The following is a 19,438-nucleotide window of genomic DNA, read 5'->3' as shown; positions in this document are numbered from 1 at the left end:
TAAGAATCGTCCTCTGATTATAACACAAGCAGCAATATTTTGGAGATTTGAATGATTATGGTTTTTAACACCCCTGAAGATGTCCCGCAGATGTGGACCCAGCAGCTCCCTCGAGCAGACCGGCTAACGGCCCTCTTCTTCCCCTCCAGACAGCCGCATCCCACCCAGGGACAACCCGCTCCGGTGTCCCCACGGGCGGAGACCACCCCCATCCCTGTTCCCACCCAGATCCGCAACTACCAGCGCATCAAGCAGAACCTCTCCAGCAGCCCGACAACCATGGTGTTCAGCTCCCCCAGGTAAGAGCCGTCTCTGCTGGGTCCCAAGGGAAGAGTTCACACACATTTTTACAAATCTCCATCACTGTGTCATCTTCCAAACAAACTTTCATCATTATATATTCTTTGAAACATTTGTGTATCCAAGAAAGAACGAATGAGAGGTTTGAGTCTGACGCCAACGCAGAGACAAACTGTTTTGTGTGTTTTTTTATTTGTTGGCTGCAGTATTACAACAGAAAGAAGACCGGGTACCTCACATGACAATAAGGCCTTTGTAGTACATATCACTGCACAATCTGCTTAATCAGTTATTCAGATTGCAAAAATGTAGCTCATGTGAGGCTGTAACTGTCATGAGTTTGGTCCAGTGCTACGACCTGCTTGTGTCTCTCTCCTTCCTAAACTATAGTTTAACCAATACAGATTGTTCTCATTAGATCTCACTTGAGCCACATACACTCTGTCATACAGGTATTCGTGAAGCCTACCTGTATGATATGAGTAGTATCATGACGTAAGAACCTTGTGATTAATGAAACACTTGGAATGGACCTTCTTTTGTTGACAGCCACTTGTGACTAATGTCTTACTCACCACTGGAAACAAACTTTATGGCGAGGTCATGTAAATGCAGGCTGTCGTAACATCAACCATAATGTTTACTGAAATGACATCAGATACAGCAAGTGCCTGCTTGAGTGCGTCCCGACCTTGTTGCTGGGAGGGTTTGTTGGTGGTTCGATGTGAAGACAAAGCATAGGAGGAAGAGAGAAGGGTGGCACCGTGTTCCACCGAGAGATTACTTCTGTTCTTCCTGTAAGAGGGTTGCAAGTCCTAAAACCACTCAGCATTTTGGCCCTTCCAGTTCCCTCGTCTTGAAGTCAAAGGTTATTTAATGGGTTTTGTAGCTGTGAAAATGAGGGTTTTCATGTGTTTCGTGTGTTTGGAGCTTGGTGAGGTAGATTCTGGAGGATCCTCTCACCCATAGCTGTGTCTTTGTTCGGCGTTCCTGCCCGTCAATCGGTTTTGGGAGGATTAGAGCTTTGATTAGAGCTATCCTGTTGACGTATTAGAGGCCCCTCTTCATTTGTATTCTTTTATGGTCAGTAGAATTTATTTGTCATATATTCAATGAATCTTTACTGCTTGGTTTCAGATAATAACCCTGCAACTAGAAACAAAGATGATATGTAATGGGGTCATTTAATAAGATATGTTAATATGAACATCTAAAGCGAGGTTACTGAGAAGAGTTGGCCTTGCTCTGGTATTCCTATGAATTATAAAGCAAATCAAGACAGGTAATGCACAAATTGACACTGTAATACATTTTCAATATAAACTAAGACCAAGAGGACAATAGGGCTGTCAACAAGTATTCTGTATTTGAATATATATTCGAATAGTTGTTGTTGTTCATTTAACCCGTTACGCGCAGAGAGCGCGGCAGTGGGAAAGAGCGAGAGGTCTGCGGTCTTGGCTGTTAGTTAATTTACTTATTTTTATGCAGGTAATATGTTCTTGAATATGTTTAAACTTAAATAAATTACCTATACAAATAGTTATGTCTCGTTGTATAAATTTGTCTTGTTGTTGATGTGCCTGATGCCCAACCAGATAGTCGAATACATGTCTCTTTTAAAGCAAATATTGGAACGTCCTTTTTGAGCAATTTTGACAGTCCTTGAGGACAACCACAACATCTGACCTGAAGCTTCAAATCCATGGTCCATGCGACACACACAATGTGTTCTGGTGTGAAACACTAAATGAAACATTTCAATAAAATCAATTGATTTGTAGTAGAACTAATGCTCTGTATATCGTGTATCTCAATAGCTAAATAAGTTAAAAGCTCCCACACAGGCCTGGATCTGTGTGACTCAAATCTGTTTCGAGGATGGAGAAATTGGCTGGAATGAGCCAAAAGGAGCAGGCCAACAGTTGCATTCATGGATTTGACTGAGCCGTGTTGATTAGTTCCGTGTTGCCTGAGGCAGAGCGTGTTCCTCACAGCTCTGAAAGCTGAAAACATTCTTTTGTGTTTTGTAGGTCTGGCACTGTGAGGCGTTCCAACACTAGTCCCATGGGTTTGGCCAAGATGGGTTCGGGGTCCCCGAGTTCTGCAGACGTCCCTCAGATCGTGAGCAGGCGTCTCTCCACTGGCAGCTCTCGGCCTTACTCCCCCTCACCTCTTGGTAAGGAGACGTCCTCTCATGTCTCTGATCACAGCAGCTTTTTAATAAAAACCTTTCGGGTGTGTTTTTCATTCCCGATGCCTAAATCTGTGTTTTTACTTTGCAGTGGGCACCATCCCCGAGCAGCTGGGTCACTGCTGTTGCCACCTGCAGAACCACGAGCCTCGCAGTCGCAGCTCTTCAGGAGGTCAGTTCTCAGGCAAAGCTCCAGCCTGGTCCCCCCTCCCCGCGCCAACCTGCTCACTTAGATTCAGCTTGCGGTCCCGTAGGAAACGTGTTTTTTTTCAGATTTGAATGTCAAAATGATAAATGACACAAAGTATTCGAGCCAGCGATACTTCCTACTGCAAAATGTGTTTCCCTCATGCAGAATAAAGCATGAGCTGGCCTCCAGCTTAAAGACAAGTAGACATGGAGCAATTTTTCCTCTGATCCGCCAGAGAGAATTCACAATTCACACCATACATTACACGCTCTGCAAACTTGAAATTAACTCTAACCCTCTGCTTTCTCTAGGTTCCCCGGTCCCATCTTCCCACCTCCTCGGGCCTCGACTCCAGAGCGCCCCGACCCTGACCGAGTTCTACCAGACCAGGCAGAAACTCCACAAGCAGTTATCAGACCCGGTGCAGCCTTCCTCCTCCTGCAGTCATTCCCCTCAGCTTGGCCGCCCAGCCAGCCTGGGCTCCTCCCCCACCAAGCTCCTGGGCTCCTCCCCCCGCACATCTGACTGGCTGCAAAAGTCCCCGCTGCCTACAATCATTGGCTCCCCGACTAAGGTGAGTGCAGATGTTATCAGGGTTCCCGCGGGTCCTTAAAAAGTCTTAAAATGTCTACAATTAAAATTTGTGTAATTAAGGTCTTAAATTGTCTTAAATTTCACGTAAAGTTGCTGTAGGTATTTATTTTTTTGCCGGTGCGCTTAATGACGACGAGAAAGCACAGTGGCGCATTGTAAAACATCTAATAGTTGATTAATTTAGTATTGTGCGAAATGAGTCTCCGCAATTGAATAGCTGTTTACGGTACGTCGGCTACAGACAGCTGCGTGACACCATTACGCGGTTGTAAGGTTGAAAATGCAAAGAAGATGGGGAAGTGTAAATTTAACGACAAGTGGATGGAAGAGGATGCATTTAGGAGGCAGTTGGCGCCGGTTGAAAACAACAATGAGGCAATGTGTAAACTATGCAAAAAGCCCTTTTCATTAGGGACCACGGGGCTCAAAGCCGTCGAGTCGCACATGAAAGGAGGAAAGCACCAGCGATACGTTACCAGGTTAATCCCTGCATTGTTTGCAGCACGACCCAACGACGTTACAAGTTCAGACGCCACCTCTCAGTCGGCTGTAACAAGTGTGTGTTAAAAAGTTTTGATTTCTATTGTAGGAGGCAATAAATTGCGTATTCCAAAGAAATTGATACATTTTGGGGTCTTAAATTATATTTTTTGAGGTCTTAAAAAGCATTAAATTTTACTTTTGAAATGGTGCAAGAACCCTGTGTTATTGAGTGTGCACATAAGCAATACCACTGTGGGTTTTTTTAAGTTTCGCTGTTTAATGTTTCTTCCATTCAGACCATTTCGGCACCGTTCAAGATCCCCAAGACGCAGGCGTCCTGTAACCTGATGGCACTGGTGGACAGTCCCGTACCCATCAAGACGCTGTCGGATGCCCGGGATATCTGCGCCCACCACTGCAGCCCCTACCTCACTGGGCGCCCAGCGGCCCCCGAGGCCAGTCGGACCTTTGGCAGGTGGGCCTCACTGAAACAGCTTTGCTTGCCACCCCCCTGCCCTTCTGTTATTCTGCTTAATTACTTTGGTGGCTATCAGGTCTGGGTTATCATGGTTTTCACATTAACCATGTATCGGAATTCAATTTACTTACTTGCATCTTCATGTATTGTGCTGGGTTGAAAGATGTTTTAATTGCATAAAGAATGAAGACATTTGTGTTATTTGCCACGTTTGCCACGTTTTTTTATTCCTCTAAGACCCATGGCGTGTATATTAACATGCATGTTGAGCAAAGGAACTCGTTGCTTTGACCCACCTCCGTTCATCCTCTACCATACGACGTCATCCCGTCGGCTATTTGACACGTTATCTGTTCCCTTTCCTGCAGGTCTGTGAGTACAGGTCGTCTGTCTGAGCCGCCAATCAGAATCAGTCTGGGTGGACAGGCCTATCAGGGCAGCACTGACAGCTTGAACACAGAGCGACCGATGGACACAGGTAGGGTACACTGCTGCGCACACAATAGAATAGTTTACGGCAGGCGGACATATTTTAATCACTTAAACAGAAGAAATTAGAAAAAAAAATTCTGCATTCTCCACTATATACAAATCTGTATGAATTCGAAGTTTGAGGAGTGATTCTGTCATTTCCTATAGTGCACTTTTGATGCTACATTTAAACCACAGCAGTGTATGACAGCGAATGAGACCACTTAAATGTCCTCGTCCCAAAGCCCCTGCAGGTCCCTGTGGGTTGATTCATGGTGGGTCAGGGAGCCCTCGTACTGTCCTGTTCACTGTGGGTTCACCGCCTAGCAGCAGCACTCCTCCCACCTGCAGCCACCTGGGCACCAGACCGCGCACCACCTCAGGTGAGGACTCGACCCCTGAGCTCAGCTAGTATGCAAGCAAACAAACTATGAACATTTGGGAGCAGGAAGGCTGTGAGGTGTTCCGAGCCAGTGTCAACGGTACTGATCTCACGGCCCTCTGCCTTCTCCTCTTGTCCTTGTCTCAGTGGGCTCCAACAGTTCTGCCGGCTCCCTGTGCTCCACTAGTGGCCGGGTCTATGTCGGATCTCCTCCAGGCATGGCCCTGGGCACCTCTCCTCCAGGCGGTTTTGGGGGCGGGCAGGTCATGCCTGGATCCGAGGGGGCACCCAGCAGCCTGCGTTACGTCCCCTATGGGACCTCCCCTCCCAGCTTGGAGGGATTCATCACATTCGAAGCGCCAGAGCTGCCTGAGGAGACCCTCATGGAGGTGAGAGAGTGAGGGATTAAATGCATGGTGTCTGCTTCTCGTTATTAAGGATCAATCAGACATCTTCATGACTCTCTGGTGGACTCCTCTAATCTTCTAATCTTGTTGTGTTTTTGTTCCGGTCCAGCGTGAGCATACAGATACCCTGATGCACCTACGGATGATGCTTTCATTCACTGACTGCGTCCTGGAGATGGCGGCGGTTCGCGCTGGAGAGACGCAGGTCGGTATGTCGGCCGCTCCTCTCTACCCCCCTCAGGACAGCGTCGTTGTGGACCAGATCAGCCAGCTCAGCAAAGAGTGGGGGTAAGGAATGGCTTAAGTGAAGTTTAACCCTCCGATAATCTTGATAATCTCACTTATATCGCAGAGTCTGAAGAGCCTCTTTGTTCAGTGGTGTCGCTGCAATTCTTTTATACCCTCTGGTTGTGCTGCCCCCTACAGGCAGGTGGAGCAGCTGGTGCTGTACATGAAGGCAGCTCAGCTCCTGGCTTCTTCTCTCCATATGGCCAAGGCCCAGATTAAATCAACCAAGCTCAATCCCTCATCTGCCGTCAAACAGGGTAAGGACATCTCATTTCCCATCATTTGACTTTGAATCCCGCTTCATCAGCAGGACAAACACACAGTTGTTATGGACAACGTCCCTGTCTAGGTCTATTCGCTTATAATTGTACTGTGTTTTTACAACTCTGTAATCTTAAAAGACATGTGGATGCAAAAGGTACCCATTTCCTCTCTCTGTCTTCCCTCAGTGGTGAAGAGTTTAAACGAGCGCTACAAAAGCTGCATATCCTTCTGCCGCCGGTTGACGGACAGACTCAACCACTTCTTCTCCGACAAGCAGCGCTTTGTGGACGAAATCAACAGCGTCACAGCGGAGAAGCTCATCTACAATCACGCTGTGGAGATTGTGAGTGTCCGGCGCACAGTACAGAAATAACCAATGACCAGAAATAATCATCAGTCTAGTTACAGATACAAGGATTGTACTCGGGTAGTGAGTGTTTTTCACGTGTTATGTTTAGTAAAGGGCATTTCTAATCTACGCTTGTGCGGCTAATGTGATGCTCTATGTGTCAGGTTCAGTCAGCAGCGTTGGACGAGATGTTCAAACAGACAGAAGACATAGCCTACCGCTACAGCAAGGCTGCCATGCTGCTGGACGGCCTGTCCAAGATCCTACAGGACCCTACCGACATTGAGAACGTGGTCAAGTGTGAGTACAGGAGACACACACACATCCCCAGCTTTATACAGTAGGCCTCATGCAGAAACCAGTCACTTGAACAGATTTGGCGGGACAATGCTTAGGATTGTTGTTTGGTGGCTGGAGCTCACATCACTTCTGAAGTATGAGATGATCTTGTGGTATAGATGGGCTCTTGGCATCAGGCAGTGATTTAAACTTGTGGAGGAGGAGACATGACCATGGCTCAGCAGTCGTTTGCTGCTCTCTCAGACTCTATTGATGGAAGTCGAGGCAGCTCTGAGGTCTGTAGTTGACTATCTGCCCCCCAGCTGTTCGCTCGTCCTCTAAGTTTTACGAGGACTGAAGATGCAGCCACAGGTTTATGCAAAGGACAAACAGGATGCTGAGACTGCGTTTTTTCCTCCTCCTTCATGGGTGTTAAGCAGCGTAATCTCTCCTCCTAGCCAGATTACCTATCAATAGAGACCTAAGACCTGAACAGAAACCGCTGTGTCCGTTGTAAACACTCATGACTAAGGGTTTTACTCTGCACACTTGGCTAGGAGGTTTCCGACTTGTGTTGGCTCTTCACATCCTAAACCCGTGCTTACAATTCCCACAATACATCCCGTATGTTAACCATCAAACGATGACTTTAATGTCAATTCACAACCATTGACTTTAAGGTGCCTAATTTCAGGCCGAGTTGACTTTGAAACACAGGATGTTCTTATTTTTTAGCTTCCAAGCTGTGCCCCTCTTCCCACTGACCATAACACAGCTTTACTCAGACCTAATCCCTCCTTTGCTCCCAATAACTTAAGGACTTCATTCAGGTTAAGGGTTACACTGCTGGATGCCTTTTGTGCACCACCCTATACAGAGCACCGGGAGGCAAAGTTACATCAGGTTGAACGTCACCACCCAACAGAAACTAAACAGCCGTCGGTGTGGTTTGGGGACAGGGGGGGCAGTAAAGCTACATCTGATCCAGAACGCTGCAGCTCGAGTTCTCACTTGGACCAGGAAAGTGGATCACATCGCTCCAGCACATTTCTGATCTGCTGATACCTCTTGAACCGCCACGAACCCTTAGGTCGTCTGGGACGGGTCTACTTCCTGTTCCCTGTGTAAAAACTAAACATGGAGAAGCAGCGTTCAGTTTTTCTGCTCCACATATCTGGAACAAAGTCCCAGAAAGCTGCAGGTCTGCTGAGTCCCTCAGCTCCTTTAAATCCAGATTAAAGACTTGCTGCTGCCTTTAATTGACCATTTCTGCATTTCGGAGTTCTTAAAGAAACTCTTCAACTACATTGCAAATTTGATTCTATTTTTAGTTATCTTTTCAATGACTGCGTCTTTTATGTTTAAATCAATGTTCTTAACTGTTTGTAAATTTCCTTGCTTTATGTTTGGATGTTGTTAATGGTTTTATGTGAAGCACTTTGAATTGCCTTGTTGTTAAAATGTGCTATTCACATAGAATTACCTTGCCTTTCCAAGGAACACCGCAGGGGGGCTTTGAGAGTACATCTTTAGATTGCAGGGTGTCTACTGCTTGTCTTTTTGACACCTGCAGGGTTCATTCATGCCTCTTCTTTGTGTGCTACCAGCGTTGGCTGGGCCCCCACTTCTCCACTGTGGCAGCTTAGCTCATGGAGATGTAGGATGGCTGCAGTGGGCTAAGGTGTCTCAATGTTCAGATGTTTTCAAAGACATTCACTGTATTTCTTGTACTGAGAACTTTCTCCAGGGTTCAGGTATCATGAGTGTAGAGTGATAATGTTACAGAATGGTACACGCCATGGTACGTCTCTGCAGTGACATGTTTAGGCTTCTTTGGAGGTTGTCTAACACCATGACTGATTAACCGATTCCTGACAATATGTCTTGAAACTATGCAGAGTGAAGGTGTGCAATAAAGATGGAGAACAAGTAACTTCTTATGGCAGTGGGGTGGGGGGGGGGGTTACATGTACCTGCACAGGTGTTATCTATCAGGCTGAAAAACACAATATAGTTAACAGTTAAGACCTGTCATCTATTATAAGCTTTAATTGTAAAACTTCTATTTACATTGTTGTTGTTTTTTTGTATTCCCCCTGCAGACAAGGCCAGCGTGGACCGCAGGATCTCCGCCCTCTGCTACTGCACCGTCACACTCTACGAGTAGCCGCCCTCACACACACATACACACACAAACGCAGAGGAGTCCTAAGACTATCGACTACCATACAAGGCCGCCGTTCCTTCCTGTAGCAGTTCAAGCACTTTTCATTTGATTCTGTATTTATGGTCATACTGGCTGCATCACAGACACAGCTGTGACAAGCGACTGATGCACAACTTTACAACCAAAGATGACAACGGATCCAGTATAAAAAAAAGGAAAGTCTGAAATTACATGTGGACATAAAAGCAAAAAAACATTTTTCTTCAGACGCTATGAAAACCATCGGATCAACCTGTATAAAAAACAAACTAGTATCATCTTTCAAGATATCCTTTGTTTTCTACTAGAAGAAAAGGAGGACGGAGAGGACCATGATCCGGCTTCATACTCAATATCAGTGGTTATTTACTCTGTGTTTAGTTTGTCTTTGTTCTTATTTATTGGTTCAGAAGAATGTTGGTGTTTGAGTCTATTGCCTATCTTGAAAAAAAAATTTGAGTCAAAGGAATTGGAAGAATTTAGCAAAAGACTTATGGCCAATCACAAACAAACGTTTGTTACAGAAACTAGACAGCCATGTGAGCAAAGGAACCCTTTTTTTCTTGCGTTGTTAGCTCAAGCACTTTATTGTGGATTGAGAAGAAGAGAGGCTTATGGTAGGAGTTGTAAAAGTGTGAAGGATTTTACTGTCCCTTTTGCTTCAAAACCGACCTGCTCTGTGTACACCAAGAACAAGTCTGCAGAATACATACATTTGCAATAAGGAAAAGCAGCCACAGCAAAATTTAATTTTAATAATTTGCAGCGGCTCAAAACTATGTGGGACCTCTTCTCTCCAGATCAACTTTGTATAAGAACCACGTTTCTCCACGTTTATTGGCCTGTGCTACTGAAAATTTGACCATTTCTATCCAATTTTAATTTGTCACGGAGGTTCTCTAATCTACTGGAAGTGTAACGGTGAATTGGAGTATCCTAAATTGTGTGTGACATGAAAAAAATAGGCCACAATTTGAGTGCAGGCATTCTTATTGTTTACCATTGACATGATGTCAGATGCAGTTGCTCTCCAACATCAAAACAACATCATTTATACAAAAATACGGTTAATCCCACAGGCGTAGTAGAGCTTTGATTGGCTTAACTTGATTCATATTGAAAGAAACTGAGGCTCATGTCCCATTGTTCCCAGTGTTATCCAGTTTGTAGGAATGTAACGAACCCATGAGGCCGTGTAGATGATGATGCTCACAGGGAGGAGGGGTCGAGGTGAATTTGAACAATGACTGAATCTGACTCAATCTGCTCACGTATGTCACACGGTCTGTAGGCCCGGGCAGTGGGGAGGGGCGGGGTGGCATGTAATTGTCCTGCTACCACTGTAGCGCTGAACAACCAATGAGCGTCCACCTGTACACTGATGGAGCCAGTTGTGAAACTGACAAGTAAGCTTAGTAACAAGTTTCATTTGGCTGGACTACTACAGCTTTTTATGTTGTTATCTGTAGCTGAATCTTTTTTTTTTTTTAAACATGTAAATATTTGTATGTGGTGCATGTGATGACTATATCCCCCTCTTTTTGGGAGGGGACAGACTGAGTTTTGGAAGTGTCGATGATACCATCAGACGGCCTGCCTGTCAGTCAAAGAGCACAAATCTTTAGATGTAAATAGAGGAATTTGATACATTTTGTTCATGTCTGCCAAGGGTTTGATAAGAAACCTATTTTGGCACAACTGAGGTGTGCCAAAGAACAAAATATAACTTGTGGCAGCTCCAAAACTTTAAGAGAACTCTTTCCATCAGGACTGTTCAATGTTGAGATCAAGACACATTTGTTTTGTTGGTCTTCTGAAATGTTCTGGGTGAGTGAGTGTGATCGCTTCAGATTTTAGGTTCATTCCCCCAAATTTCTTCATAGTGGATTTGACATAATCTTTACTGCCTATTTTGGACTCTGTCCCTCTGCCTCCCCTCAAGTCGTCTGCCGTGCTCCCAACAGTTTGTATGTGAGGGAGTATAAACACACGTACACTCGCCAGGTGTGCATTGAGGCCAGTAGTATACAGCGATAGGCGGAGAAGCCTTCTAGTTAAGGTAGACAACGGCCTGCTCCTTTTGTACAGGTGTGAATATATTCTTTTCTCTGTAAAAATGTTTATAAATGATGTACTGTTCTTTTTCTGAGACATATCTGGGTTACAGTTTCCCTCGTCCTTGTCGTGAGCACTCTGAACCACACAAAGCCTTTTACTGCACACGGAGTGAAGACTGGCAAACAGAGCTGATGGAAACCTGCCTGAATCTTTGCTGTGTACCATTTTTGTCCTCAGGTTGAAACTGAAGACGGACTGTTTTGGATGAAGCATGGGTACCAAGTCAGCATTTTCCCCTGTAGAACCTCTAGAATGTCAAATGAACCTTGTTGTTTTACGCTTCTCCAGCTTGATCGGAGGCATTCTGAAGTCACAACCATGGTAATGCAACTCCCTCCTAGCACCAATTTTTAAAAGAGAAATGTTTATGTAACACTTGTGTCCCTCACCAAAAGGGTGTCTGTCTTTCTTCTTTATTGAACACCAATAAGAGTTTTTGTTATTAAAAAGAGAAAACGTTAAAATGCTTGTTTTCTTGTGTCATTCTCTCGGCTTTGTTCGGTGTTGATTTCTCAGAGGCTGAATAGAAAAACTTGATATGTGATGATAAAATATAAACAAATTGTACAAAGATTCGACATACTGTTAAATAATTATTCATATGATCAAGAAGGAGGAGGGTGTACAGTTCGGGGCGCTGCGGGTATCATCGTTGCTTTTTGCAGATGCTCTCACTGGAGCTGCTCGCAGCTGAGTGTAAAGCAGTTGGGATGAGGATTAGCACCAATCAATCTGAGGCCATGGTTCCAGGAAACCGATGGATTGCGTACTCCGGGTAAGGAATGTGTCCTCAACACAAGTAAAGGAGTTCAAGAACCTCAGGCTTGCGTGGAAAGGAGCCAGTTGAGGTGGTTTGGGCATCTGGTAAGGATGCCCCTCTGGACGCCTCCCCTGGGAGGATTTCCAGGCACTGCCAGCTGGGAAGAACTAGGACATGGTGGAGGGATTATATCTCCACACTGCCCTGAGAACGCCTTGGAATGCCCCGGTTAAATTACAAAGGGAAGTTTGGGGTCTCCCAAGAACTGACCCCGGATAACAGGTTTAAGATGAGATGGCTTCATAAACAAGTAAAGTCATGAGAACAACTCAACACTACACTTCCTTGCATTCTCATCAATACACCCACTATGACATGCAGTAGCTCAATCACACAAACACTCTTCCCAAAGTGGAATCTACACCTACAAGTACTTAAGTTACCTGACAAAGAAATGCCACTGATTATGTTGTCCATTCCGATTTGACTGTTCAGCACATATATATATATTCATATTATTACTTATTTTACTAAAGTCATCGGTAATAAGTAAACAAATAAATAAATTACAATGAAAGATTAATAAATAATATATAAACGCATAAAGGAATATACAATAACTCAAACCGGTATTAATTAAGTCAACACTTACAATAAAGAATACATGACCAATCTGACTCAAAAATAGTAGCTTTCTTTAACTGTGGATTAATAGCAGATCTTATATTATATTATCAGGGCATGGTGATGTAGATTTTTATTATTATAGCCACAGAATAAATTCAGTTTAGATAAATAGCAGATGATCGGAGTGTCAGTTATACTATCTGGACAGCATACATCGCTCTGAATTCAGATTAGATTTCAGAATGATAGAACACCAGAAAGTGTGACCCCAAAAATATCAGGATATTCTGACGTCTTTATAATGTTGTAAATCACCGGTCTTCTCTCTCAATTTGGTTGAGAATGAAACATTCTGTGGCGTAGAACAGGAAACAGGAAACAGTTGAACATGTTATATGTCTCAGCCAGAAGTGTGAAACAAAAAAACAAAAAATAAAAAATAAAAATAAATTGTTGTTGGGAATAATTACAATATTAAGCTGTGTTTCAGTTAACTTAAATAAACTGGATAAATCAAGTTAACATTTTAATATAAATCATTTTTTTTAGTTTCTTGCTTTCTCCCAGGTCCCATTCTAAGGAAGTAGAGAACTTGGTCTCTCCCTCCAGCCGAGAATGGCGGTAATACAGCTTCAACGACAGCTGCCAGCCTCCATTTAACGAAGCGAAGAAGAAGCAGCAGCAGCAGCTCCACAGTGACAGTAAACAGCAGGCGGCAGCCAGCGAGCCGAGAGGTAAAACTGGAATTCACACGTTCTGATTTTCAGGTTTAATTTAAAGTTATCTTTGTTTCTTCACATTACCATAGTCAGCATTTGTCAAAAGAAGGCTCGGCGACAGCGTAGTTAACAGTAGTTATATACGGCTAACTTATCCTTCTGTTTGGTGGCGTTGTATGAACACAACGAGCGAGCCACTGATTCAGTAATGACACTTTACTCCCGTTTAACTCACGTTAGATACACTTAGCGCCAGCTAGCTGAAATGCTAGTTAGCTGAAGCGCTGGCTAGCGCGTCAGGAATCCGCAAACGTCTTGGTAGCTAGCAGTTGCTTTCAGTACATTAGACGTTGCTGCGGAATCCTGTTGAATTAAAGCTGTTTGCCTCGTGAGAAGTCAACGGGTAACCTTGGTTACCTCTTTTTTCATTAAAGATGTCCCGAGAACTGTTGGTTGTACAGCGTGCCAGGAAGTCCTTCCAGACTGGGAAGACCAAGGCTCTGGAGTACAGAATCCACCAGCTGAAGAACCTGCGCCGCTTCATCTCGGAGAGACAGGGGGACATTACAGAAGCGGTCAGACGGGACCTTGGCAAGGTGGGCTATTTCAAACGGGAGGGGGCTTCAGTAAGCCCGTAACCATCTACTGTAATATTGGAATGTTGTCATGGCGGACAGCCTTTAGCAACATTTGTCCAACATTCTCTGCCTGTATTACTTTAAGCGTTAAGATCACCACAGCGTCTTCATTTCCCCTCCCAACTTTTTAGAGGGGAAATGAAAAAGTAAAAAAAAATCCTAAGGGAAAACTGCACTAATTCTAATCTAATTGAAGTGACTGCCGACACTTGGATTAATACTGCATCCAGCCTAATTTGTGTGTTATATTTTATATTGGCTCACTTTTTTCTCTTTTTCAAAGAATAAACCTGGAGGTTGGAGATTTTTAACTGAGATCCAAAATCAAAGTGAGCCAAGTTACCATGTGGGCTGACAAATACGAGCAACATCCCATGACCAAAGCTTGAATAGACGTTTTGACTCCAAATGTGGTGCATATAGAGTCACTATTGATCTTTCAAGCAGAAACCCATTGATCACAAACTCTTAATTTGAATGACTTGACATACAGACTGGGAATGAGCACTTGAGTAATGAGTTTTGTCCCTCCTGCTGCTTTCAGAGTGAAAATGGGACCCAGCTGTTTGAGACACTGGGACTGGAGGGAGAGATCAATCTGGCTTTGGAGAAACTGTCAGAGTGGGCAGCCCCACGGATGGTAGAGAAGAACCTGCTCACCATCTCTGATGAGGTTTATGTGCAGCCGGAGCCTCTGGGAGTGGTGCTCATCATCGGGGCCTGGAACTACCCGTGGGCCATTACCCTCCAGCCGCTGGTTGGAGCTATTGCTGCTGGTACATGACACATTTAGTCACTTGGCTTATTTGGTATGCATAGTGTGTGCGGTGTAGCTACAGAGGCTATATGTTGGCTCAGCAATCACAGGAGAAGCATTGATATTATTTCTCCAAGGATAGATAATAGACCAGAATGCCATGCTGCCACACTGCATGTAGACTTTTATGTGAGTATTTCCCAGTTTTCACAATTCACTAAGTTGCATTTGGTGGGTATTATTGGTGGAAATGGGATATACTATTCAGATCTGTTTTTATAACTTTATAAAACTGAAGTAATAGGATTTTTAATTAACTTTGAACGAGACCTTTGTCTTCACATAGGGAGCAGATTTTATCGGAATGATATTTTACTGGGATAATGTAGGATACTCTTCCCTTTCTATATTTGGCCATGGCTGATGACAAATGAAAAATGATCCCACAAATAACGCCAAAAATGGGCTTTGCTTTTGTCATGGACACGGCACAGCAGTTTGTAGCAGTAAGACTGGTTGCTTGGGCTGCCAGTTAGGTCTGCGCCTAACAAGATAGTACTCGTTTTGTGAGTCAATCTTTACTTCTAGTCGACCGCACGCGGCTCAAGGACAGAAGACAATAACACCACTCCCGTCTGATAGCTTGAACCCTCCCAGGTACATTTCCTACCATAAAACGTGGAGGATATGCCTCTAAACAATTAAACGCCACTACAAACGGTTCTCAAAGTAAAGGGGCGGACAATATAATATACAATCCCAAACCCCCGGTGCCTATATTCCCTTTCCCTCAATCCATACACAAAATCATATTGTTTACAGTTCAGTCATTTTTGGGGCAATTCACACCAGGAACGGAATAAAATAATTGAGAACAAAAGGAATCTCTTACTGCTTTACCGTAGTGTCAGGACGTCATGGCCGTCCAGTAAGTCCAATCCGGGCCTTTCCTTAACCGAAGGCGCTCTTTACCGCGGCCGTAGGAATTCTGTGACGTAGCAGGTGTGTGTGGTGCATTAAGTTCATCACGTCCTTCGGTAGGGACAGTAGATCCCTACAGGTTGTCACTGCTCACGTTTGTCTCTTTCACCCTTTTAGGTAACGCGGCAGTAATAAAGCCATCCGAGGTCAGCTCCCACTCCGCCAAGGTCATGGAGGAACTTCTCCCCCTGTATCTGGACAAAGTGAGCGTCCTAATAACGTAATGACTTATGTCTTTATCTCCGTCTGGTGTGAGCGACATGTAGTTCTAACAGCTGCCCATTTTCCACCTAGGACCTGTACCCAGTGGTGACAGGTGGAGTGTCAGAGACCCAGGAGCTGCTGAAGCAAAGATTTGATCACATCTTCTACACTGGCGGCAGCGCTGTGGGTAAAATAGTTATGGCGGCAGCGTCTTGCCACCTCACCCCGGTGACCCTGGAGCTGGGAGGGAAGAGCCCCTGCTACATTGACAAGAACTGTGACATTCGTGTTGCATGTCGGTCAGTCTAAACTGTAAAATGTGTCCCTCAAATGCTGCTGGTTCTTTAACCCCAATGCAATTTTTTTTTTTAAACAGCAAAATGTAGAGCAGCTGCGGTGCTATGCAACAAGAAGTGTATCTTCAAGGTTTGGTGCTCTTTCATTAATACAGACGCATCACGTGGGGAAAGTTTGTGAACTGTGGCCAGACGTGCATTGCTCCAGACTTCATCCTGTGTGAACCCTCCGTCCAGAGCCAAGTAGTAGAAGAGATCCAGAAGTGCATCAAGGTTTGTCTCAGATTCCGATATATAATATGTCCATAATCAGACAGGAATCTGGTGGATCATCCACCTGTAAAGCAAAAGAATGGTGGGCACCCCATGGTGTACAGTCCAGCATGCCGTCTGCAGCTCATTGACCGAGCTTCTCTTTTGCCATGTTCCTGTGTCTATGCCCACCTCCTCCCCCCTCACCTGCAACATTACTAATAAAATTCCAGTACGGTCTTAACTCAGGAGCAGTCTTTTTTTATTTTTACAAATGTGCCCAAACTTGTAAAATGACCTAACCAAACAGATATCTCATCAAATTCCCTGAAAATAGTTTTTGTTGGACTTAATGAATTTGATACATATGTTCATACACATTAGAATATGTTTTTGTTTCCTGATTATTTGGTAGTAGTTTTATTTTCATTAATGGTCTATACTACACCACCGGTTATGTTATGACAAAAGCCAAATGTCTTTTAGTTTGTCATTAATCTTAAATGTATGCATTTAATTTTTTCTCTCTATTTAACACAATGCAGGAGTTTTACACAGATAATCCAGAGACCTTTGAGGACTATGGACGCATTATAAACCAGCGGCACTTCAAGAGACTCATGGCTCTAATGGAGGGGAGCACAGTGGCTGTTGGTGGAGCCAGTGATGAATCCCAGTGCTACATAGGTACACGGTTTGTTGGAGCATTTGATTGCTGAAACTGTATGTTTGGAAAGCACCCAACGTTCTGAAAATGGATTTGTTGTTTACTGACCTACGTAGACCTATACGTCCTACAGTATATTCTCTTGATGATGGGCCTCTCTGGCGGCTCATGATATATATTTTTTAATGTTCTTGAAAATCACCCATGATGTGGGGGGGCTATGGCTCAGAGGTGGAGGGACGTAGAAGTTTACTCCACTGTGATGAAGAGGGCTTTCCACTATGGTAGCCAGCCAGTGGGGAAAAGTCATGTCATTGTCTTGTCAAATGCTTACTGTCTTGAAATGACTTTTCCGGGTCAGTTTAACTAACTGGTGTTCGTAAAGTACAGAAGCTGCGTAACGATGGTTATGTTGACGGTTCTTTTGCGCTTCGTTTGGACATTCTGACCGTTTTGTGGGCCCAAAAGGCACGGGGGCTCTGGGGGAGGGTTAGTTGGTCCAGGTGTGACGTGAAAGGTGTCTCTGTCTGCGGCATGTTTCTTTGTGGATGTTTGCAGCTCTGGTCATCCTTGATTTGTACCATTTTTTTTTTTTAAAAGGCATTCCAAAGAAATGGACATTGAAACCTCTCTGTCAGCCTAACATGCTTATTGTCTTTCTCTACACAAACGTGTTAGGAGTATGATGGCAAAATGTTAGTGCTCTTTTTAGAAGTAAATGTCTTCTAGGCATGTAAAATACATTTAATCTGATTATATTTTGGCCTGTCTGTTTTGGTTGTTGAATAGGTATTCGGGTACGTGATCGTTTTAGTCTGCGTGGGTTCTTCTCCTCCCCCCCTTCTACTTCACTCCGGCAACCATGACGCTACACTGTTGTTTCACTGTTGTGAAGCAGTATCGATGCTCGGGGTGTGAGCCTCTTCTTCCTCTGCTCTTGCAGCACCCACTGTGTTGAAGGATGTGACGGGGGATTCCAAAGTGATGAAGGAGGAGATCTTTGGACCGCTGCTGCCAATCATCACTGTTAGCGGCGTAGACGAGGCCATCCGGTTTATTAACGAGAGAGAGAAGCCTCTGGTCATATACGTCTTCTCCCAAGACAACAAGGTGAACGCATCACACGCAGCCGATGTGCAAGACGACATTTAATGGCAGGTTTTGTGTAGGAATTAGAAATGCTCTGGTGTTGATTGCACTCACAGTGCTCCTTGTGTCTGATCAACAGCTGATCAAAAGGGTGATCGCAGAGACGTCCAGTGGAGCTCTGCTGGCCAACGACTGTCTGGTGCACTTCACTGTTAGCGCTCTTCCCTTTGGAGGAGTTGGTGAGTGGACAGCGGTTCATCTGACCTGCAGCCATTAGGGTTCCTTCTTCAGTGTGGAAGAACAAAGCTGACTTCTTCTTCTGCTCCCCGCTCAGGTAACAGCGGGATGGGTTGTTACCACGGTCGGTACGGCTTCGACCAGCTCAGCCACCTGCGCAGCTGTCTGATCAAGCAGCTGAAGATGGAGGGAGTCAACAGCATGCGCTACCCCCCCCACAGCGCCAAAAAGCTGGGCTGGGCGCGCTTCTTTATGCTCAAGCAGGTCAACGTGTGCCGGCTGCGGCGCATGGCACTGCTGGCCACGATGGCTGGCTTGGCAGCATTTCTGGTGCAGGTAAAGGAAGTAAAATACCCAAATTCTGTCCAAAGAGGCGTAAAAGGTTTGGCTTTGCTATCAGCTATGTATTGCTTTACACGCCTGTAGCTTCTAGGGGGGGTTCCTGTAGAGAACAATTTGGTCCTTTTTACAGCGGGATTGAAGTTCCGACAGACTTGTGTGGGTTCAGTTTCTAATTGGGTTTCAAAGGAATTCCCGTGGCACTACAAGTGCGCTTGAACCCCAGGAAATATTTAGCCGTATTCGTTCTTGATTCAACACTTTGATCTCTGTATATGTTTAAAATCCAATCCTTGCCACTAGAACTGCTGAATACTTTCTAGATGTCGCTAGCAATTGATAGGAGTCATTTAATAGAATAATACAATTGAACCGGGTCTCCATTTTTCTTGTAAATGGTTCTAGATCAACGTTCCTATGACTTTATAGTTGATACAACTTTGTAAGAAACTGAGATCTGTAAAAAGGGCATCGCCATGACTTGTACCTATTACATAAAATGAACATGTTTTTTGTACATTTTATAAAAATTTGCACGTGTATATGAACGTCCGTTAACGTTCCATCAGAATAGCCGGCTGCTGCTGTTGTTCCTAGTAAGACACCTGTTGCCTTCAAGCACCGTATTAAATGAAAACGGGACTAACCAGGAATGTGTTTGTCAGTCTTTTTAAAGCTTTCTGGACTTCTTGCTCTGTCCATTGGTTCTCTTTGAGATGTAGATCTTATAGGAATGTATTGTTTCATTTTTTTTCTTCAAAAGCCTCGCTGATATTAAGAGCCAGGTGATATTAAGAGGCGTGCAGGACCACTGCAGTCCAGTATCACCTGAGCCAGCCCTAACTATAAGCGTTACCAAAGAGGAAAGT

General features: G+C 44.5%; 2 protein-coding genes across 2 annotated transcripts in view; both read left to right on the top strand.

Annotated features, from left to right (window-relative positions):
* ulk2 (unc-51 like autophagy activating kinase 2) overlaps positions 1–11,467 on the top strand; it is a 35,727-nt gene extending 24,260 nt beyond the window's left edge. Inside the window, exons 15-27 of the mRNA XM_040174476.2 lie at positions 150–299; positions 2,334–2,479; positions 2,586–2,666; positions 2,996–3,258; positions 4,058–4,236; positions 4,608–4,717; positions 4,956–5,093; positions 5,240–5,481; positions 5,609–5,787; positions 5,926–6,044; positions 6,237–6,394; positions 6,565–6,700; positions 8,782–11,467. Coding sequence (XP_040030410.2) covers positions 150–299; positions 2,334–2,479; positions 2,586–2,666; positions 2,996–3,258; positions 4,058–4,236; positions 4,608–4,717; positions 4,956–5,093; positions 5,240–5,481; positions 5,609–5,787; positions 5,926–6,044; positions 6,237–6,394; positions 6,565–6,700; positions 8,782–8,846 — 1,966 coding nt within the window. The 3' untranslated portion in view covers positions 8,847–11,467. The remainder of the gene's footprint in view (positions 1–149; positions 300–2,333; positions 2,480–2,585; positions 2,667–2,995; positions 3,259–4,057; positions 4,237–4,607; positions 4,718–4,955; positions 5,094–5,239; positions 5,482–5,608; positions 5,788–5,925; positions 6,045–6,236; positions 6,395–6,564; positions 6,701–8,781) is intronic.
* A 1,447-nt stretch (positions 11,468–12,914) lies between these two features.
* Positions 12,915–19,222, top strand: LOC120825857 (aldehyde dehydrogenase family 3 member A2). Its single transcript, XM_040187707.2, has 10 exons — positions 12,915–13,124; positions 13,544–13,705; positions 14,292–14,523; positions 15,603–15,688; positions 15,780–15,988; positions 16,141–16,258; positions 16,783–16,924; positions 17,848–18,014; positions 18,133–18,232; positions 18,328–19,222. The coding sequence occupies exons 2-10, from the start codon at positions 13,544–13,546 to the stop codon at positions 18,654–18,656; spliced, it is 1,545 nt and encodes a 514-aa protein (XP_040043641.2). The 5' UTR covers positions 12,915–13,124; the 3' UTR covers positions 18,657–19,222.
* Positions 19,223–19,438: the final 216 nt, after the last annotated feature.

Source organism: Gasterosteus aculeatus, chromosome 1 (genome assembly GCF_964276395.1).
Source record: "Gasterosteus aculeatus chromosome 1, fGasAcu3.hap1.1, whole genome shotgun sequence".
NCBI lineage: Eukaryota > Metazoa > Chordata > Actinopteri > Perciformes > Gasterosteidae > Gasterosteus > Gasterosteus aculeatus.
The sequence above is the reverse complement of the archived record's forward strand: the minus strand, read 5'-3'. Positions and strand labels throughout refer to the sequence as shown.

Bases quoted from the DNA above. Each gene is read 5' to 3' on its own strand.
- LOC120825857 (XM_040187707.2), top strand. From the start codon at position 13,544: ATGTCCCGAGAACTGTTGGTTGTACAGCGTGCCAGGAAGTCCTTCCAG. The intron at 13,706-14,291 runs GTGGGCTATTTC...TGCTGCTTTCAG, and splicing joins TCAGACGGGACCTTGGCAAG to AGTGAAAATGGGACCCAGCT. The intron at 16,925-17,847 runs GTACACGGTTTG...CTGCTCTTGCAG, and splicing joins TGAATCCCAGTGCTACATAG to CACCCACTGTGTTGAAGGAT.